Below are 22,014 nucleotides of genomic sequence, written 5' to 3' on the forward strand. Positions count from 1 at the left end.
AAAAAAGTCACATGTAACCACGTCAATCGGATTGAATTGGCCAGATCCGATTAAAATTTCGATCGGATTGTAAGGGGTGGTTTATTCCTTTTGTAATCCGAGCAAGAGGACATGTAAACACTTGATCGGATTGAAAACTGAAACTGGAAAGTACTGCACATGTGCAGTGAAGTAAAAATAGCGTAATGACATATGACACGGAACAAGCTGTTCTTCCTGGTGAATAAAGTGTCATAAATGAGTGTCCCGTCATTCTAAAATTTTGCTTTCACTCAGCGTCTGTGAAGTGGAGCAGGACAACATCCACCAGTCCTTGTTTAAGACTCTCATCAACAGACGACTGGTTTTGGGTGCGGGAAGGGGCACTTTATAAAGCAGTAAAAGTAAGCAGTACAGCACAACAGTTCATGTGCTGGTCGTCGCCTAATTAGGACCCGAAGTAGATAAATATTAAGTTTTACTTTTTAAAACAGTATGCAACATATTCATGCAGTGTGTGCATGTCAAAAGATTAAATCTGATCAGAAGCTTGTGACATATAAATGTGCTTATCAACCTGATCACTTTATTTAGCGCTCATGTAAACACTACATTCGGATTCATCAATCAGAATGAATTGCAGCTAGATGGAAGCAAAAAGTGTCCATGTAAACGTAGCTACTGTTTTCGTTTGTTTGTTTTTAATAATGTCACAAGTAATTCTGTGGTGTTTGGATCAATTGTTTATGTTATGAACAATTTATGTTTCTCATAAAAGTCATCTGTGGGTTCTCAGGAAAGAGGAGGAAAGCCTGGTGGCAGCCACTGCTTTAGTGAGTAATTCAACCTACTACAGTACATCTGCACCCAAAGCAGAGCTGCTGATTAAGATGAAGGACATGCAGGAACAGAGTGTGGAACACAACTCCGAGGAGGAGCTGGAGGAGGACAATGAAAGTGATCTTGCCAGCAAGAAGGTACTAACATGCTGTAGCAACACGTGTGATACAGTCAGAGACTTCTTATTAGTCCGTTGTATCAAGTGACTTTGTCCATGTTTATCTTTATCTTTGCAGCATGATTTGATTGGCAGTCTCAGCAAGAAGTTGCAGGTGCTGAGGGAAGCTCAGGAGAGTCTTCAGGAGGATGTGCAGGACAACAACGCTCTTGGGGAGGATGTGGAGGCCATCGTACAGGGTGTCTGCAAGCCTAATGAACTTGAAAAGTTCCGTATGTTCGTTGGAGATCTCGATAAAGTGGTCAACCTTCTGCTGTCTCTGTCTGGACGCTTGGCTAGAGTAGAGAATGCCCTGAACAGCCTGGAGGAAGACGCTTCACTGGAGGAGAGGGTGAGACTGAAAAAGAGGGACTTGGGAAAGCATTTGAGATTGATGTTGTGGAGGATTGACGAAAAAGCACAAAAAAATTGTCTAAAAAAAGAACAGAATTTTATGAAGACTGTAAAACTACATTAACATACAAGTACCATGTTAAGCCAGAGATATGGCCTACTGCTGACACAGACCAAACCACTTCCAGATCCTGTTTTTTCTTCCACTATCGTTTACTGTTTCCTTACAATCTCAGTCCTGAGATCCTTGAATTGGTACTATGAAAAATGGTAGTAAGTGAGAGTACCATGCAGGGTTCTTGCACCTTTTCCAAAGTCAAATTCAAGCAGTTTTCAAGCATTTTCAAGCTTTTCCAGCACTTTACAACTGTGGTAAATTACATGTTTACTCACATAGTTGAGTTCTTCATTTTAAATCAGATGTTTTTGTGCTATTAAAAACCACCTGTATGGATATAACATTGCATAATATAAATAGCCAACATAAAGTGTATAAATTATAAAATAAAAATTATTAATTAAGAAAGAAAGAAAAATTATTTACAGGTTATCTGTAGGATTTTTTAAATAAAATTAAAGGCTTTTTAGGACCTGCACAAATAAAATAAATACTGTATGAGTGGGGTAGGGCGATGTCTATGATAACATATTAAACCATAAAATGACTGTAAAAAACATGATTTGCAGTTCAAATACAGGTTTTCACAAATACAAAAAGTTTTATATAATTGTATGTATAGAGAGAGGGTGAATTATGAGTATAAATAGATAATAATCTTTATTAATCATTTAAACTATTTGTCTTTATATATAGGTTTGACATTTTTGCAATGTTTTTGCAAAAAAAAAGTCTCTTATGCTCACAAAGGCTGCATTTATTTGATAAAAAATACAGTAAAAACTATAATATTGTGAAATAATATTACAGTGTAAAAAGAACTGTTTTCTGTTTTAATATATTTTAAAATGTAATTTATTCCTGTGATTGCAAAGCTGAATTTCCAGCAGCCATTACTCCAGTCTTCAGCGTCACGTGATCCTTCAGAAATGAAATAATAATGTTTTTTACTGTTTTTACAGTATCAAATAAATGCAGCCTGGTGAGCATAAGAGAGAAAAAAAAACTTAATTCCATTTGGACAAAAACTTGATTTTGATTGAAAACGTTCATTTTCCTTCTGCAGCGTACACTGACAGAGAAACGCAAACTTCTGATCCGTCAACATGAGGATGCCAAGGAGCTGAAGGAGAATCTTGACAGGAGAGAAGGGGTGGTCTACGACATCCTGGCCAGCTACCTGTCAGAGGAGAATATGGCTGACTATGAGCACTTTGTGAAGATGAAATCCGCCCTTATTATAGAGCAACGCAAGCTCGAGGACAAGATCAAACTGGGGGAGGAGCAGCTCAAGTGTCTGATGGACAGTCTCCCAATGGACCAGAGGACAAGCAACTGAGGACTTAAAAAACAGTTCATGCAGTAATCCACAGCAACTCGCTTGACGTCACCCTAAATAACAGGGTTCCAAAGCAGTCCTTAATGTGGTCCATTTACTGCCAATGGAACTGCATTCTGCTCCTTGTCTGCCCGGCAGACAGCATTTTGGCAAGACTCATGAAGACCCTGAAAGTGCTGGGCACTTTTAGATCGTGATTTGACCAAATCACCTGTCAGCTGATCTGATACTTTCATGACCTTTCAATGATACACAACCCGTAGAATTATATAGTGAAATAATAATAATTTTTAAAAGAAGCTTTTAATTTTTTCTCACATCTGTTTAAATAGATCATGCCCTTTTTGGCCCAATGTGCTCTCAAAACTTGACACTCTGTACAGTATGTCTTGCTCACTCACTGTGCTGTATCTTTGTAACCACTAGAGGGCAATGAAAGACACCTCAAAATATCTATGCCTGAACGCCAATACAAACACTTGTGATTCAAACATGCACCCAAATCCCGGTGGCATAAAGCTTTGCACATGTAAGCTGTGTTTCTATTTACACCAGGAGGTTGTAATTAACTTCCGAAAGTGACTTTTTGATGGTGCATTATTTCAATTGACGTGTCACTATCCTGGTCATGTTAAAAATAAATCAATTATATTTTTAGTAATTTATTTTAGCCTTTTGAATCTTTGTATATAACTAGAATAGGCTAGAATTGTGCTCTTTCACTTTATTTTAGCCAAGCAAACTACCACTTTAGTCTGCGCGCTTTTTATAGATGCATTTCACCATACAATGCATTGTAACATCAGCATTAGGATTGACTGTAAGTATTCCGCTGTTTAAAGAATCTAGACTTGCATAAACTCTAAAATATTATTTCACTAAGGATCCAATGCTTGTCTATAAAATACCAGCTGCCTTTTACTCCAAGTCGTGTGTATGTGTCATTTATAATTTCTTCTGTAAGATATTTGTGGTTTGATGTTTTATGGGGTCAGAACAGCTTCAAAATGAATTTACTCAAGAGGGAAAAAGAGCATCATGTACAACTTACATCTTACACAGCATGTAATATATTAAGTAGTGACAATATTGCAGATAGCTAATGAAAAGCAGCATCATGAGTGTATTGCATTTGACATTATTCCTCTTAATTATTATATTTCACTGTCACACAAGTGTTTTTCTTAAAAGATGCATTGCGTAGAAAAGACAGCATGTCTGTCTTGATTGTCGAGTTGAACGTAGCCAAAATATAACTGCTCAAATTCCACAAGTATGTGATTTTTAGCTGCTTTACCAGTGACATATTTTGGAGGGCTTTTAAAGCATGCAATGAATTCCTGTCTTTCATGCGACAGCTCAGGATGCTCACCATTACTATATACTATATATACAGTACTATATACTGACTTTATGGCATGGATGCAGTGTGACACACATATTAATTGTTTCCGATAACATTGTAGAAATAGCACATGTATTTGTCAATCAAGATTAATTCATTCTACAAACAAAAGTGTCTGATAATCTGTGAGGTAAAATACTTTTTAATATGACTGTTCCTCTTATGTAAGTGTACATCATTTTAAATATACCATGATTCGTTTTTTTTTTTTTCTTTTAGGTGTTAAACTTTAATTACATGGAGTTGGACATTTCCGCAATCCAGATCAAAGGAATTATGTTTTAGTGTTATTATAGTGGCATGTTCCTACAACATTATTTGTATCAGTAAACAATTTAAAATTGTATTATTTGATTCAATCCCTTTATTTCTCGATTCTCTGTGCAAATCATTGTTTTTATCTGAATAGCTCTGATCGCCTAATATTTAACTAAAGATAGCCTTGGCCTTTCAGGAAAGAGACTTTGACATGTAAAACTGACCCGATAGCGGGTAGAGCAAAATAATGGCACAACTTGCATGATAGTATGGCATATGTGTGTAGCCTTTATATTGCCAATATTCAATATATTTCTACATAAAATTACAAACATATTTTAAAATCTGAAAACAGTAATGTAATTTAAAAAAATCAACTGCTTTTTGATAGTTTAGCTGGAGCAGCGTGAAGAAAATACAGGTCTTCAGCGTGATATCCTCCTGACCTACCAGAAGAAAAAAAGTTGAATTTAATATTTTTTCATGTCATTACATTGTTTAGAGCATAAGAAAAAATGGAAAAATAAAATGTTTGAAAAATTGTATTTTATCCATATGTTATGCTATGTCCTCTGTAGAGGACACCAGGACTTTAAATAAAAAGTCCTGTTTTTAAAATAAATAAAAAGACATGAATAGACATGAAAAGGCAAAAACTGGGATTTTTTTTTTAAATCCACAATCCATTTGTACTTTTTATACCAATCTTTGTATAAAAATGATTCTCTACTTCGATATAACAGAATGATTTTATATACCATTTTGCTTTATGCATAAAATGCCCATAAACGGGTTGTCCCATTATGTAGTACAATGTATCTATAAAGTGTATGTAATTTGCATATTAATTTGTTTTTGGGGCAACAAGTAATGAAAAAAGAAGTGATAATGGGAGTAATAATTGGCTAATAATATCTAATATTTCATAGGAATATTGAAATATGATTTCTTTCCTTATTCATTTGTTGTGTCTCCCAAAATGTGTAATAAACATGCTTTTAGTCCTGGTGTCCTCTACAGTGGGCATGTGTGAAATCAATGTCCTGTTTCGTAACAGAAAGTCATATTTTGATTCGAAACCCCATAACATTTTCCTGAGATGTTGATTTATGACAAACAATTGGAAAATTATTCCGATTTAAATGATCATTACAAAATATTGTCATATTTCCACAAGGGTGTTGAATTTGATCACTAAATTAATGTCAGTCATTTTTAAAGACCAAGGAGAGCGAGTGATCGCGGTAAAACATCCAAACATGTTGTATCTCTGAAAAGCCCTGAATGTGCTCTGTACAGGACATCCAGACTTACAACTGTGACATGTAAGGTCTCAGAGAAATCGCTATAAATAAAAAAAAACGATGTCCTCTACAGAGGACAAAACTCCATAGCTGGTTGTCAGGAGGATACAACTAAAAAAACGGATGCCATTGTCAGATTTTATTGATCATTTGAAATATGATATTAAAGCCCTAATACCTGCCTTTTACGTGCCTGCTTGTGTTTACAGATAAAACTTTAGATAAAACTACGCAAATAACACGTTACTGTACATTATGTGAATACGCGAACACTGTAGGGACGTTCTCAGCGAATATTCCACAAAACAACTATACGTATTTTCCAACAACTGAACTAGGAGCCCGACCTAGGCCTATACGTTATATTCATCTGACCATCTGGAAAGGCCGAAGCAATAGACAAGGTAACAGGTAATTCAGAGATCCAGTGCGGAGTAACTTTTCGTTGTTTAGCATTGGTCCTCCCCACCCTCTCTTGTCCATTTATTGAATGTGCTACATTAATCATTAACCACAGTTGTGTTTGACTTGTACTTGTCACTTCGCAAAGTTGTCATTTCCGCTAGTTTGGTTATGAGCGGCAGAGGCGAGGAGCTCTGTATTTAAGATGAAGCGATTTACAGTTTAGAAGATGCTTTAGAGCTCAAAACATTTCACAGGTAAGCAGGAGTTTGTTGTGGATTATTTAGTGACATTACGAAGTATGTATATACACATTCTCAATCTTTACGCAAACGTTGACTATAAAGTTAAAATTGCTGATAACAAGAGCTGGAGAAACTTCTGGAAATAGTGAAAAGGTTATCTAAATAGAACAACTGAATGCTCTTAATACACTTTACAACAATAAATATGACAGTTTTTGGCTATGTAATATATTAGGCAGTAATATGGGGGAGTCATTTACATTTAGACATTTAGCAGACGCTTTTATCCAAAGCGACTCACAAATGAGCACAATTGAAGCAATCAAAATCAACAAAAGAGCAATCATTTGATTTTATTATTATTATTTATTTATTTACTGGGGTGGGGGTTGACAAAGTGTTAAAGGGGTCATATGATGCTTTTTTAAAGATCATTATTTTGTGTATTTGGTGTAACAGAATATGTTGACATGCTTTAATGTTCAAAAAACACATTATTTTTCAAATTCTCCAAAGCTCTATAAATTTTCTGCCATTTCCTTTTCCTGTGCGTGAATAAACTGATTATTGTAAATGACCTTCAGCTTATCCTGGAACATTCCGGCACCCCAGGTGTGCAGGGAGCCAGGCAGGAAATATTACTGCTCTCTCTCTCTCTCTTTTCTTGTCCTCTTCTTCCTCCTCTGCTTGGTCTCAAATGCATAGCCTTGTGCTTGACCTTCAACATAGTGTCCCTTTTCCTCCCTCTGGAAACATCGCTCACCACCACAAACACTACATGTGAAAATCATTTTCTTCAGTCTGAAATGGTTGCTTGACCTTGACCTTTTGTGTCCAAAGGAAGAACTTTGTATATTCCAAACATTTACTTGTTTTGTGAATTGTCAAGAAGGCTTGATGCAGGTTTCAATCCGGCCTGCGTCATTTCCCATTGTCATGTCCCATTCCCCTTGCTTTCTTCCTGTATTTTCCTGTCTTCTCTTTTCTGTCATATCATTAAAGATACAAAAGCCCATAAAAAGTCCAAAGAGGGTGTTGGTGGTCCATAGATTTCAGTAAAAAGCTTAACATTTATTTGAAATCATTACTGTATCTTTTTACTTTGTGATGACTGGTCAGAAATCATGATATTTATTGTCAATTTTCTATCGACAGCCCTGGAAAAAGAATCATATCTTTTTCTTGAGGTTTCAATAGAAAAATGCCTTTTAAAACAAGTTAAATATTTTCCAAATAATATTTTACTCTTTTTTTGGCATTTAAATTTTTTTTTCAGTTTCTTTTGCTTAAGTACAATAACAATATAAAAGTCAATTGTTTACTTTTATTATAATTTGTATCATTTTGAATTTAATGATTTTAATTAATTCATTTACCACATGTTGTGTACATAATATCATGCTTACTATTTTTCCAACACAGTAGCAATGCATCTTTACATGAAAATATGAACTACCATTTAAAGGTTTGGAGTCGGTAAGATTAAAAAAAAAATTAAGAATTATTTTATCTCTCTAATGCTGCATTTTTGATCAAAATACAGTAAAACAGTCAAAAAGCTTTCAGCAGTAAAAAGCTATCAATGTTCAGCAGTCGTTACTCCTATCATCACATAATTCTTCAGATTCAGAAATCAATCTAATATGCTGAAACATTTCTTATTATTATCAGTGTTGACAACAGTTGTACTGCTTTTTTGGGGGGGGGGGGGGGATGATGAGTGAAGTTGGCGTATTTCTGTACCTGTATGATGCACTCCATGAGGTATTCCTGTGCTAGAGGGTCTCTACAGTTCACCACCTGCTCCAAGATCCCAGACAAAACGATCTGTGGGGAGTCGACATATATTTACCGTTAGTGCTGCCAAATCCTTTTGCAAACAAGATAACTGCAAATCACAGCACAATTCTAAAAATTTCTGCCTACAGTATATGCTGCTTTAAAACCAATATACGTTACAAACAGTTCTTGTTGTGGTGTATACTATAGAGTTTAAGGTCTATATGAATTTTTATTTTATTTTTTTATAAGTTTCTCATGCTCACCAAGACTGCCTTTATGATAACAATTATTACAACAGTAATAGTGTGAAATATTATTACAATTTAAAATAACTGCTTTTATATTAATATATTTTAAAATGTAATTTATTCCTATTACTCCAGTCTTCAGTGTCACATGATCTTTCAGAAATCACTTTAATATGCTGATTTGCTGCTCATGAAATATTACTGATTATTAACAATGTTGAAAACAGTTGTGCTGCTTCATATGTTTGTGGAAACTGTGAAACATTTTTATTATAGGATACTTTTATGAATAGAAAGTCCAAAAGAACAGCATTTTTTAAATGTATATGTTGTTATATCTTACTGACCTCAAACTTTTGACTGGTACTAGTGGCCTCTATATTGTAGGAATGCGGTCCTTCAGAAGGGGATCCTCATATTTGGGTGTCCTTGGTGTATAGAATTAGTTTTTTATGCAAAATGTTTCCATAACTTACTTTTTAGGTTAAAATAGCTTTTTTTTACTTTCTTTAATCTGACAGAAGTGGTATGACTGCGATGTAGCCATGCTCCTGAAGCACAGTGTGCAAACCTGAGGAGGAAATACTCATCACCACCTGGTGTCAGTTTTAGCAATGGCTTACCTTGCCCAGTCAGTCCATCGGCAGTTTGCGGGTCTGGTGCTTGGGTTTGTAGGATGGATAATGACAGCCTCCGTTTCTGGGGTGAATGACTGGAGGATATGGTACGTGGACAATCAGACAGTCATCACGGGAGGATTGGCCTGGGTGGGCGTGTGGCGGGTCTGTTTCAACAGCCACGTTTTGGACTCGGCTGAGATCTGCAAAAGCATCAGCCTTACAGATTCATTCACTCCACCAGAAATAGCAGCTGCCCAGGTACTTTGCATGGTTGCTGTTGGCATGGGGGTGATCGCAAACCTGGTGGCGGGACATGCGGTGAGAAATGCCATCTTTGGGGTCGACAGCGGGCATGTCAGATTGACCTTTGTGATGGCGGGTTCCTTGTACTGGCTAACTGCAGTGTGTTCGCTGGTGCCCGTCTTTTGGAATATGAATTCTGTACTGGCCAATCTCACTATAGACTTCCCGCCTGACTTCTACTTGCCTTCTGCTCCAGTAAAACAGGAAGTGGGTCCAGGGATTGGGATTGGGATCGGTTCAGCTTGCATGCTCATTGTAAGTGGACTACTCTTACTGTGCTACAGGTATCCCAAAACCAAGATGCCTAAGGGTGGAGAAACGGGACATTTTGACAAAAATCCAAGGGATGAAGGCTTTCTTGGTGTAACTGAAGAGAGTATGGATGAGGGGAAGATCAACCCAACCTATGAGTCAGAGAAGATTTAATAATAAAGTGCATCACTCGATGAAGGACTTTGAAGGCTCTAAACACAATTTCTTAAAATATTTGACTGTTTGAGGAGAACTTGATCAAACCAAATATCTAAATACAGTTTATTTAAATGAATGTGATGTAATTATATAATCACTAAAGTGACTGAGTCATGAACAGCAATAAAAGCAAACACTTTAGGCAATTTTATTGGTATCAAATTGTTAATATGTCTTTATGAGATGATATAACACTGGATTTGTAAAGTTGTCTTATTATTGTTACATAATGTGCAGGGCACACAATGCTATAAGAGTATCCTCCCCTAAATGTCTGTAATGTATATGTATGCATTTAAAAGCTTGGGGTCAGTAAGATTGTTTAATGTTTTTGAAAGAACTCTCCTTTACGCTCACCAAAGCTGCATTTATTTGATGAAAAAAAAAGAAGAAGATAAAAACAGCAATTAACAGTAATAACATTGTAATAAATGTTAAATGTTAATAATGTTAATAATAAATGTTTTCTAATATAATATATATATATATATATAAAAATAGGGCTAGGGTTTAATTTATTCCTGTGATGGTAAAGCTGAATTTTCAGCAGACATTACTCCAGTTTTCAGTGTCACATGATCCTTAAAAGATTTAATATTTTTTGGGGAAACATTAATACTCTTTTTAGGATCCTTTAATAAATAGAAAGCTCAAAAGAACAGCATTTATTTGAAATATAATTTTGTGTAACAATGTAGAAGACTTTACTGTCACTTGCGATCAATTGAATCTGTCCTTGCTGAATAAAAGTATCAAATTCTTTAAAACAAAAAATCTTACTGACCCCAAACCTTTAATAGTGTGTGTATTTGTATAAAGAACATGTATGTAAACATGTACATTTCTTATTCTAATTTACATAATTATTATTTTAAAGTAAAAGTGATCTTTGGATCTCATTTGATAAAAAATTGAGTAGTGCTATATGATCAATTTTGCATTGTTGTTTAGACTCTACTTACCTATACATTCATCTGCCACTAAAAGCTATTAACGCAAAATATCTTGAATTTGATGTAAGATATGATTTAGCTGACTAAGAGCGGGGACAAGGTGATTTCAGAGGAAATAACCCCTGCCATGAGTGGAATGAACTTTACTGTTATTTCACAGCTTGATACTTGCCCTTATTACTGTGTTTTTCAACACCCCCCATGGGCTTTGAGTTTGTTACTTGCCAACATTTAATCTTGTTAAAATTGAACATTAATTTTGACAAATCCCATTGGATATTACAAGATTTTCTTCTGTTATAAAACCTAATCCTTCTGATAAAGGGAAATCATTTCTTGCCAATTAAAGGTGCTTTTGTTTTCTGTGTTGGTTCAGTCCGTCGAGGTCCCTTTAAGAGTTTTGATGATTTAACCATCTAAAACACCTAAAAACTTATCCACAAGAATACAAGAATTTGTCTACCAGGATGGACTCCCGTGGCCATTGGCGATCTGACATGTATTGTTCTGAGAAAGAGGTGAAAGAAACATCCTGACAGAGAAGAGCCCAGACCCCATACTGAGATAAAGGCATTGTCTTAGAGAGGGCAGCTAGCACAAACACGTTTCTGCTCTCATGTGACCGAAAGTGGGGTGTGATGTTGGTGGAATTAAACAAGCTTTTATGGATCTCAGTATGAAACCTCCTTTACAACAGTCTGTTAGGATACTGGCAGACAACACAAACGGCCTGCGCCTCAAAAGAATGGAACAGTGATATCAAAACAATAGAGTTTCTTTGCTGAAAACCCCATTCTGTTTGTGCAGCATATGAGACACTTTTCATGTTATCATACATACTGTGATAAGAAAGTAAAGACAAAGGTGAAGGGCAATGAAAAATATTCAAAAAGAGTTCACTGAACAGTAATATTCCCATATCAGTGTTCAGCATTTGACAGATAAAACAATATACTTGAAGGAGCGCTGTTTTGTTGTTTTTTTTTGAAGATTAAAAATGTTTAACAGCTGCTTTTCTTTGTTGTAGGATACAAATAATTCCATTAATTATTGTATTTTTTGAAGGAACAGTTTATCGTTTTCTTTGTCTCAAGTTGCTCCAAATTGTATAAATCTCACTTTTTTTTATGGAAAATCTAAAGGACCAAAGGTAGCACATTGTCCCTTTGGTTTTTTTAATGTCCTTAATTAAAGTTTAACTGCTTTCTGGATTATAAACTGATTACAGATGAGATTAGATCAAAACCAAAGATGAAGAATATCTCTGTACAGTCATTTAGCTTGTGGACATCAATTGTTTCTGTCAAAACCATCTTTACCAATTTATAGAACATTTGGAGTCATAATGATTATAAATAACACATTTTCCAATTCCAGTTTCCACCAATTTATGGTGCTTTGTTGTGCACAGAGTTATATATATATATATATATATATATATAGAGAGAGAGAGAGAGAGAGAGAGAGAGAGAGAGAGAGAGATGATAGATAGATAGATAGATAGATAGATAGATAGATAGATAGATAGATAGAGCATTCTTTGATGTAATAGCCTTTCACAGGGATTCCTAAAATCAATTGCATTCAAAAATTATTATTAATATTATTGCTTAAATATGCGCTAAATAGGCTATGAAAAATAGTCATAATTCAAAATAATGAAGCAGTTTTTGTGTATTGTGGGTGTGTACTGCAGGGTGTGTTGTAAGATCATTTGCTGGGTGTGCATGTGATCACACTGCTGGGTGTGTTGCGTGTTCAGCACTGCTGGTGCAGTATTTATTTATTTTTTTTCCACCTGCATCAGATTTTCACCTGTGAGAAACCACTGGCATTTTTAGACTATCTTGTTATTTCTTTTAAGTATCTCCACTGGCCTTGAGCTGCAGCCTGTATCTCATCTACACAGAGGTCATCTTACCCTCTGCTGTTCTGTTCATACCCTTTTGCATAGCAAAGCAACTATGTAAAGGGTATAAACTCAATGAGTAACACCAATAATTAAGGGCTTGATGGTATAATTTTACTTGAGGACATTTATTACATGTCTGTATACTAAATCTGCTGCACAGTTTTTTTTTTTTTGTCTGATTCAGGGAGTGTTCATATACATACATGCTTGCACAAAGCAGGTTATCTAAGCTTGTGCTCTAAGTTTATATGCATATGTGTATATATATATATATATATATATATATATATAGAGTCACAGCAATATGTTTACTGATCGGTGCAGTTAATAGTCTTCTGCTTAAAACGCCACGTTTTGGACACAAACTGTAAGGTCTTTCTTTGAAACAGGTACCTTTTTGATAAAGTTATTTTAAACAGTTTTGTAATATTTCAAAGATTCTGTTAGGTATATAATGCGTTTAAATTGCATTTTGCCATCTCTTTAATATGCAACTGCAAGTTCTTGGAACATAATTCCAAGCCTGGGAGTGACGCCTGCGAAGTTGTTTCTTAAAAATAGAGTTATTTATTTGTTTGTTAATTGAAAAAGGGGGAAATTATTTTAACAGGGCTGACAACTTCACAAGAAATACACAAGTCAACTAATACACTGTCAACTACAATCAAACATAAAGAAAGAGTGAGTACATTCTTTTGAAGAAATGAATGAAAAATAAATAAATAAAGAGTATCAATGTGGATTTTTGATGTGTTTTGAAAAAACTTTTAGTATCCCTATTTTCCTGTGCATTTATTTCATGAGTGATGTGATTACTTTTCACTGAAAGAATCAGACTTTGCATGCAATGGATTGCATTTCCAGTAATAGTGCAGCAAGCATATTTGTGTTCGTTTTGCTTATTGTTCTCTGAAGAAAAAGTTATTAAAAGGAAAATTATGAGATCACAATTTACAAATATATAAACAAATACAGTGTTTGTGAATGGTGTTTATCCTGCATGTTTAAAATTTAGTTTCATGTGTTCGTTTATCAGCTTCTTTCACTCCCGATTGTTTGCAGTGAGCTGCATTAGGACATTGTTCCTAATGAGTCGAAGACACTCCATTTCCCCTTTCTGAGAGCCCAGGGTACATCCCCTCCCGACCAGAAGCTGGACATGAGCGGTAATAGCTAAACATCTAAGTCTAAACACACCGCCCATTTTCATTTTCACTATCAATATCCATCGCGGGAAGTTCAGGGCACAATCTATGTGGCGCCTTCAAGTCTGAGAATGTTTTGTCCATGTACCATATTTCCATCATGCCTAATGAAACGTAAGTGTATGTTTTCTGTGTATGTGCTTGGATTGTTTTACCTTTTCCCATCTTAATGAATGTTTTCTCAAAGACAGTCATCTTCATGTGATGTGATTATTTGGTTGAGCTCTATCTGGGGCAGTATTTCTGTGGAAAGGAGCGCCATGTCTGCTCCAAACCTGGTCAAATCAGAGTAATGATGGAGAGGAGGAGGCGGCACTGTTTGGCATTCCTCAGAGGACACGCTGCTCGTTAGAGCCTTCATTAAACACAGCCTAGTCTCCATTCTGATAGGGAGACCATCAGAGACAATAACGCTCAAGCAGGCGTTTATATACTGCCATTAGCTCACCTGATTGAACACACTATAGAACCAAAGCTGATTTTCTTCCATTTCTTCTTTTTGTACCCTTGTTTGAAAACTATTTCAGGAAATGAAAATACAATAAAATAAAATTCAGTAAAATGAATTTTGTTGAAATTTTTTAATTAAAAATCAATACTTTTTAAAATAAAAAAACAAAAAACAGACGGGAAGTGTGAGCTAGGAGAGACCATGGGGGAATTTTTTATATTTTCATTCATAACTCAAGACTACTATAAATCGACCAGCCTTATTTTGGTATAAGTAACGTTTATATGTAGCTGTATCATTATAGACTTATAATGAAAAAAAAAAAAATCATAATACTGAATTTAATATAGCCTGATAACTGCAACACTAGTAAAATAAATTATATCAATAAACTATATCTCAAATAAGAGCACATTTCAAAGTAATCATTGCTTAAAAGTAAAATCATTGCTTTAAAACTTTATAATATCACTGAATGTTTTTCACTTTATGTAAATAGTGCATAATAAAATATGTGTAAATAAGCATCTTTTATTTCTTACTAAAATAGACAGTATTCTGGGTTAGTTCCAGTTGATTTCCAGGTGCTGTTTACAAACAATGATCCCCAAACAATGAGCATCCTAGTGATGATGTCCGTCCTGTCCTTCTGAGGCTTCAATGTTAGAGTCCTGCTCAGAATTTAAACGCTACCAGTGTTGCATTACAAGTAACTCGAGTTACTTAAGTAACTAGTAAAGTAACGCATTACTTTTTAATTTACAAGAGAATATCTAAGTTACTTTTTCAAATGCTACAACGAGACGGTCACGGCACAAAAATGCTATTCAAATGATAATTTGAAGAATACTTTATATTAACTGACTTTCTAATAATGCAGTACGTGTAATGACAACCATCAGTGGTTTACATTATGCATAGTTGTGCATTATGTGATTCATTTACAAAAAAAGAAAAGAAAACATAATGCATTCATCTCCAAAATCATTTCTGGCTTGGTGATGTGACATCCGAGATATGCAGCCTTACCAGGACATATCTTTCTGATCGAGAAGCACCTCTTGTATTACTTTTGCAGGTGGCATTGAGTTCTAGATGTACAGTGTACAAATGCACACAAAATGAAGAAGACCAAAATCTTACCGTTACCCTTTTCTTTACTAGTTATATGTATATATCATTTGTATATTATGTATTATGTACATATTATGTATATTAAGGCATACAATATTTGTGATCAAAATTCCACAAGATGGCAACAAAAAATGTTTTTGTTACTTTTTCAATCACTACATCTCTATTAATTAAAGCAACTGAAAACATATTGGTAACTTTTCAATATTAACACTTTACAGATAATACAAATAATCAAATAGACTACTCAGATATTGAAGGATAAATGCATCATGATAATGCTTTACCTGTTTCATGGGTTTGATTGATTGATACACTGAATGTAAGTATAAACATTTTCCAGAGGAAAAAAAAGAAAAGGAAAAAATATCAGAAGTTTTTTTTCCCCCTGATCCATCAACATTAATAGGAATTTCACGACAAATGAACCTCAAACGTACTCAGTGCGTTTTCTCGAACCATCGATAGTTCTGATCTCCTGCCTTTGACGGTGATACACCAGATGTGGTTCACTGTCTCTTGAGTCAGAGCAAGAGGCAAATAACAGCATGGCTGCCACAATGTCAAGAAGTCCTGCAGCCCAGCCGATGAACAGTGCATCCCCGAACTCTGAACGTGGCACCACGTGAGGTATGGACTCATCAAAGTACTTAATAACAATATCGTGAGCAATGTAGGAGATGGGAAAGAGCACAAACAATCCAGCGATGCATAAAAACACGCCAGCTGTGATCTTCAAACCTCGCTTGGTCCTCCGTCCCTCCTCACTCTTACAGCAATTGATCTGACTCATGGCAGGGATGGCGAGGAGAAGTCCGAGAAGACATGTGGCATCCGAAACACACATCAGAACTCGGGCCAGCATAAGCTTTGGTTCGAGGCCTAGGATAGTGTCATAGGGGCGACACTCTGTGCCAGCAACCTCCTGAATCACGCAAGCCTCCCAAAGCCCTTGTTCGTAGCTCTCCATGCCCATTAGTTCAGTAGAAAGTGACAACCACTGAGGCATGATGGTGGCCGCCAGTGAACAAAACCAGCCCCCCGTCCCAATCAGCATCCCTAGCAGTTCCAGAAACACCGTGCATGGGTTTGTCATGGTTACCTCTTGGGGTCCGATGGCCCTCAGGTTTGGCTGGCACCTCAAGAACCTCCTCTGGATGCAAAGGAATGAGAAATGAATAGAGGAGAGAGTGAGAACAGAAGTAGAACCTTGGATCCAGATACTGTAGAGTTGCAGGTTCTTCACAGTCCGTCAGTCTTCAGTAAGAGGCACTCATCATCTGAGCTTAAGAGGTAGAGGAAATGTGCACATGGGGAGAGAGGGCACTCAAACTTTAGGCCCTGCCCTCTAGGATCCTTTTTAGAGAGAGAATGAGAGCAAGAGAGAGAAAGATTATTTTATTCAGACCCTTGTCAGACCCTAGTCTGGCAGCAGGACACCAAAAGCCATATGGGATGTCATTAAACTGTAGACAGGATGCCATTAAAAATCCTGATTGTTGTCATTTTCAAGGGACAAACTATTTTGATTTTACAACCTCATTACAATTTGTTTGTATCTTTTCATTTGGTTTCCCTGCTGTCAGCAATGGGGAAAAAGGGAAAGAAGCATTTTCACTGTTTACAGAGTTTTTTTCTAGGAACGAATGGGTGAGAGATAAGCTCTGCTAAGTGCCTGGCAGTCCATTCTTTGACGCAAAGGAGAGCACGCCAAATATGCAACATGTACCTAACACAGGATCTTTGAAGCCTGCCGAATGTAACTCCTGCATTGTTAGTTTTATTTTAATTTTTTAATTGGAGAAAAAAAAATTTGCAGTGGAGGCTGAAAGGGAAAAACGTTGTCTGCTTTTTAATTGAATTGAATTTAAATGAATTTTATTTTTGATTTGATTTTATTTGATTTGATTTGATTTGATTTGATTTGATTTGAATTTTATTTAATTTTATTTAATTTTATTTAATTTTATTTAATTTTATTTAATTTTATTTTATTTTTGATTTGATTTTATTTTATTTTATTTTATTTGACATGTTTCCTTTTTTAACTGGTTTTCATTACAAATTATATTATAAACATTCAAAAATGAACATGAATTTGAGAATTTGACATGTTCCACAAGTTTGTATATAAAATTTCACGATTCACTTCCTTTATACAGCATGATTTGAGAATGAGAGCATCTTGTGATTCAATCTGATCATCTGTACAGGTCAATGTCACCAATTTACTTATTTGATGTCCTAGAAATGGTTCAGAATCCTAAACATTTCCATTTACATCAATTTATTTACAGTTATGTATTTGGCAGAAGCATTTATCTAAAGTAACTTCCACTGCATTCAAGGTAAATGTTTTGCCTGTTTGTGCATTCTTTGGGAGTTTAACCCACAACCTTGCGTTGTCAGTGTCATGCTCCACCAGTTGAGCTACACAAACATTACAAATGCTTTTACTGCTAATTTCAAGATTTAAATTAGATTTTGAAAGCTGAATTTTCAAAGTAGCTTCAGACATTTTGATCCCACCATATTTTTCTGTTACCTGTGAAACAATTCTCCTTTCCAACCTTTCTGATTGGAAAGTTGAGCAAGAGTATACTTTTTTTTTCTTTTCTTTTTTGAATTTCAAAGGTCTTACACTTGCAAAATCATTTTCATCTGTGGGATCTATTAAAAAAATGTTTTGACATATTGTACAATTAATATCAGTGCATTTAAGCATTGTGCAAGAAATCGTTGTTTTCTGACGTGAGTAACTTTGATACTTATGTCAGTACTATATTGCTATGCATAAAAATGAATCAGTTATTCAAGGAAAAGCGTGTTACCTGAAGCGTGAGGCTGTCTGGTTGGTTTGAGATCTGGCTTCTGCAGCGTGTGAGATTGTGTTGAGACAGACTTACAGAATGCCACGTATTGCAGTAGGAGGCTAAAATCTGTGATGCCATACAGTGGCTCTCCACAAACACATAATTGGCTCTCAACAAACCCATAATTAACATACACACACATTTCAGACTTTGTCTGAAAATGATGTTGATTACAGTTACTTATCAACATTTGCAGTCAAACATGTGATTTTGTGATTTTACTTAATTAAATGTAATTTTTTTTACTTTCCTATAGTCAAAGAATAGTTTTCATTCCAAACCTACTGTATGATCTTTCTCTTTGATTAAATATGAAAGTCCATGGCCACCATTCATTTATGAAAAAGGGTATAGCATCAGCATTCTTCTAAACTCCTCTTTTTGAGTTTCATATGCAACAAATTGATACTTGAAATAACATAAGGGTGCAATAATTATGGCAGAATTGACATTTTTAGGTGAACATTTCCTTTAAATGTCTGCAGAAGTTGAAAATGGATGTTAAGGTTATGAAAACCGCAATAGAGCTGTAAAGCTACATCTGATAAATGTATTTCAGTGTCCTAATGTCTTTTTATCTCTCTTTCTGATATTTCATAGATTGTTCCAGAATTTATATTTTTGATGACATTTAAATTGGTTTGACAAAATGTAGGCAGAGTTTAAACTACAGCATACACAGGCAAGTGCATCAGTTTATAACTTCATTTTTTTTTCAAGTTCACAGAGTACAGTAGCTTAATGTGTTTAAATAGTTTGATGAGAAATGGAAACAAATGAGAAGTAGGAAAACAAAAGTTAGATTTACTTTATTCTACAGGAAATAGTGAGATAAGGAGTGGGCAAGGCAGAGGTTTGATCTATGATGCGAGTATTAAATGCTAGAGGTTAGATAACTGAAAAGATACAATGTGGGGATTACAATTATTTATTTAATTATTTATATGAAAAAAATTAAAGGTTTTAAAATATGTATATGGTAAGACAATAAAGTACAATTTGTCAGTGACTTAATATATAGGCTTAAAAATACAGGTTAATTTAATTCCATTCATTCATTCATTCATTCATTCATTCAGGGACAACACAGATTAATAACACATAAAATCAAATTAAAATATGCCAGATTTTAGCCAGGGTGGCTAATAGCTAATTTTCATCTGCAGTCACAGCCAGTGCAGGTTGTTGAAAACTAAATAAATCAATAAAAATCAATCAATCAATCAATCAATCAAACAAACAAACAAACAAACAATCAATACCTGAAACAAACAATTTAACACTGAAAATAAATGTTCACAATTTTGATTTGACAAACTTTTACAGAGAGAAACCACAATAACTTCTTATTTCTTGTAATTTTTGCTGGAAGTCTAAAAAGGGCAAATTATGGATAGTATTCAAGTGACAAGAAAACAACAAAAGCAATGATGCATAAGAGCGTTAAAACTTTAGCCGCTACCTCCCCTGAATTTACTACAACTACAACTCATCTATAGCTGATGCATCATGTAGAGGATAAAAAAAATACTGGAAGTTGCCATCTCTAGATGGCGCTCTTATATTAAAAATGAAAACTAATTCAAGCGCATATGAAGCGTTTGAATTTCTGTGATTAGGCAAAAACAGTAGGCTATCCTGTAACGTAAAATATTCAGACAGAGACTGCAACAGTTTACCACGAAACGAAATATGTTTAAATTAGGAGTAGGCTACTTTTAAACATTTTTCTCTTAATACACCCTTATCCTGGACGAGACTAGTCCTCTAACATAATCTAAACAAGTATTATAAAAAAAATCCATTCAATGAGTCCAATGAGATAACCGTTGCTTTGATAAATTATATTTATTATTATTATTAATACTCTACTACTACTACTACTACTACTACTACTACTACTACTACTACTAATAATAATAATAATAAAAACTGCATCCACTTTCATCAACAACAATCCCAAAATCATACGAGCGCCATTATTGGCTTACTTTCACATACGTAAGCATTTGGGGGTGGTGATTATGCAAATACGCCTGCCCGAATATGGACAGTGTGGAATGAAAGATGGTAGATAGAGTCAAACATGGAGGACCGACACACAGAGTCATGAGAGCGCAGCAAAACTTTTTGTAAAAGGTGGATGCAGGACTGCCTGTGTCGATTTGACCCACGTTCGTTTCTTCGTCGTGAAGTTTTCTGTTTCCGAGAGTCGATGGGAGTTAAACATTTGTAATGCAGTAGAAAGTTGAGATATATTTGTTGTTGGAGTAAAGGCAGGGGGTCAGACCCCACTACCGTCCCAGCAGCGCTATGCCGTGGGTGAGCAGCTGTAAGCGGAGAGAGAGCTCGGAGCTGCCGCTGCCCCCGGGCTGGGAGGAAGCCAGGGATTATGATGGCAGAGTCTTTTATATTGACCACAACACTCGACAGACTTCATGGATCGACCCCAGAGACAGGTAAAAGTGACCGGGAGAGGTGCTGCGTGCTTTATTGGCTGAAGTTTGATGATTGTTTGGTTGTAGAGGGCGGGGGCTCAGATTGAAGTGATGATTAAGAAACGAGAGAAGTTGCACAGTTAGGAATAGAAGTGTTTTCATTCCACAGTCCAGAGCTGACACAGTGTAACATGGCTGGTTGTTTATTCTTTCTTTGGGCTTGTCATGCCAATTTTCTATCACATAAGCTGTAAATAATATGTTAGCTTTCTGGATTGCACACCAATAACTACTCATCTGGAAAAAAATCTCCTGTGAAATGCCTTGTGATTTGTATACAACCTTGTTGTTGTTGATGTCCCTACTTTTAATACTATAGACATTTGTTTTTTTAATTAAATTCTATATATGTGCAATATAATGTTATAACGTTATAAAGTTTAACGATATATAGAATATTAAGTATATAATTTATAAAAATGAATAACACTTCTCTTTACATTAAATGTAACCAGCTGAGTGATGTTAATAAGCATCCTATAATCTTCCCTCAGATGCTGAGTTGTCTTTATGAAAGCTGTGAGAACAAAATTATCTGTGTCAGTAAATGTTCTATTATAAGACTATTTAGAAGGTGAGGGATAACCATTAACCATTATGACTGAGTTAAGTTTTAGGAATTACTTATTTGTGACCCTGGACCACAATACCAGTCATAAGCGTCAATTTTTCGAAATTGAGATTTATACACCATCTGAAACCTGCATAAATAAGCTTTCCAATGGTGTATGGTTTGTTAGACTTCATGGATCGACCCCAGAGACAGGTAAAAGTGACCGGGAGAGGTGCTGCGTGCTTTATTGGCTGAAGTTTGATGATTGTTTGGTTGTAGAGGGCGGGGGCTCAGATTGAAGTGATGATTAAGAAGCGAGGGAAGTTGCACAGTTAGGAATGGAAGTGTTTTCATTCCACAGTCTAGAGCTGACACAATGTAACATGGCTGGTTGTTTATTCCTTCTTTGGGCTTTGTCATGCCAATTTACTATCACATGAGCTGTAAATAATATGTTCGGTTTCTGGATTGCACATCAGTAACTATTCACCTGGAAAAAAATCTCCAGTGTAATGCCTTGCGTTTGGTTGGATTTGTATTTAACAATCTTGTTGTTGATGTGTGTGTGTGTGTGTGTGTGTGTGTGTGTGTGCGTATATTATATATATAT

The 22,014-nt window shown here is 35.4% G+C and overlaps 4 protein-coding genes across 13 annotated transcripts in view; 3 read left to right on the forward strand and 1 right to left on the reverse strand.

The window, feature by feature from the left end:
* shroom2a (shroom family member 2a) overlaps positions 1-4,516 on the forward strand; it is a 77,359-nt gene extending 72,843 nt beyond the window's left edge. For 5 of the 9 annotated variants that reach the window (XM_016550772.1, XM_016550806.1, XM_016550778.1 and 2 more), the window contains 3 exons: positions 776-956; positions 1,056-1,328; positions 2,515-4,515. In XM_016550772.1, the coding sequence (XP_016406258.1) occupies positions 776-956; positions 1,056-1,328; positions 2,515-2,787 (727 nt within the window). In that variant the 3' untranslated portion in view covers positions 2,788-4,515. Of the gene's footprint in view, positions 1-775; positions 957-1,055; positions 1,329-2,514 lie in introns of all 9 variants that reach the window. The other 4 variants (XM_016550744.1, XM_016550763.1, XM_016550753.1 and 1 more) reach the window with 2 other exon arrangements.
* A 4,453-nt stretch (positions 4,517-8,969) lies between these two features.
* On the forward strand, positions 8,970-9,780 carry LOC107739113 (claudin-34). The gene has a single exon (XM_016551116.1). It carries the CDS (start codon positions 9,046-9,048, stop codon positions 9,778-9,780), a length of 735 nt encoding a protein of 244 aa, XP_016406602.1. The 5' UTR covers positions 8,970-9,045.
* Positions 9,781-15,860: 6,080 nt separating this feature from the next.
* LOC107739195 (putative claudin-24) lies at positions 15,861-16,821 on the reverse strand. The gene has a single exon (XM_016551222.1). The coding sequence runs from the start codon at positions 16,574-16,576 to the stop codon at positions 15,911-15,913; it is 666 nt and encodes a 221-aa protein (XP_016406708.1). The 5' UTR covers positions 16,577-16,821; the 3' UTR covers positions 15,861-15,910.
* A 3,586-nt stretch (positions 16,822-20,407) lies between these two features.
* The window catches only part of LOC107738905 (protein WWC3-like), a 59,577-nt gene continuing 57,970 nt past the window's right edge, over positions 20,408-22,014 (forward strand). The window contains exon 1 of one of the 2 annotated variants that reach the window (XM_016550828.1): positions 20,408-20,812. In XM_016550828.1, coding sequence (XP_016406314.1) covers positions 20,667-20,812 — 146 coding nt within the window. In that variant the 5' untranslated portion in view covers positions 20,408-20,666. The remainder of the gene's footprint in view (positions 20,813-22,014) is intronic. The other variant, XM_016550818.1, reaches the window with a different exon arrangement.

The sequence above is a fragment of the Sinocyclocheilus rhinocerous genome, unplaced genomic scaffold (assembly GCF_001515625.1).
Source record: "Sinocyclocheilus rhinocerous isolate Xijiao unplaced genomic scaffold, SAMN03320098_v1.1 scaffold1182, whole genome shotgun sequence".
In the NCBI taxonomy this organism is placed as follows: domain Eukaryota; kingdom Metazoa; phylum Chordata; class Actinopteri; order Cypriniformes; family Cyprinidae; genus Sinocyclocheilus; species Sinocyclocheilus rhinocerous.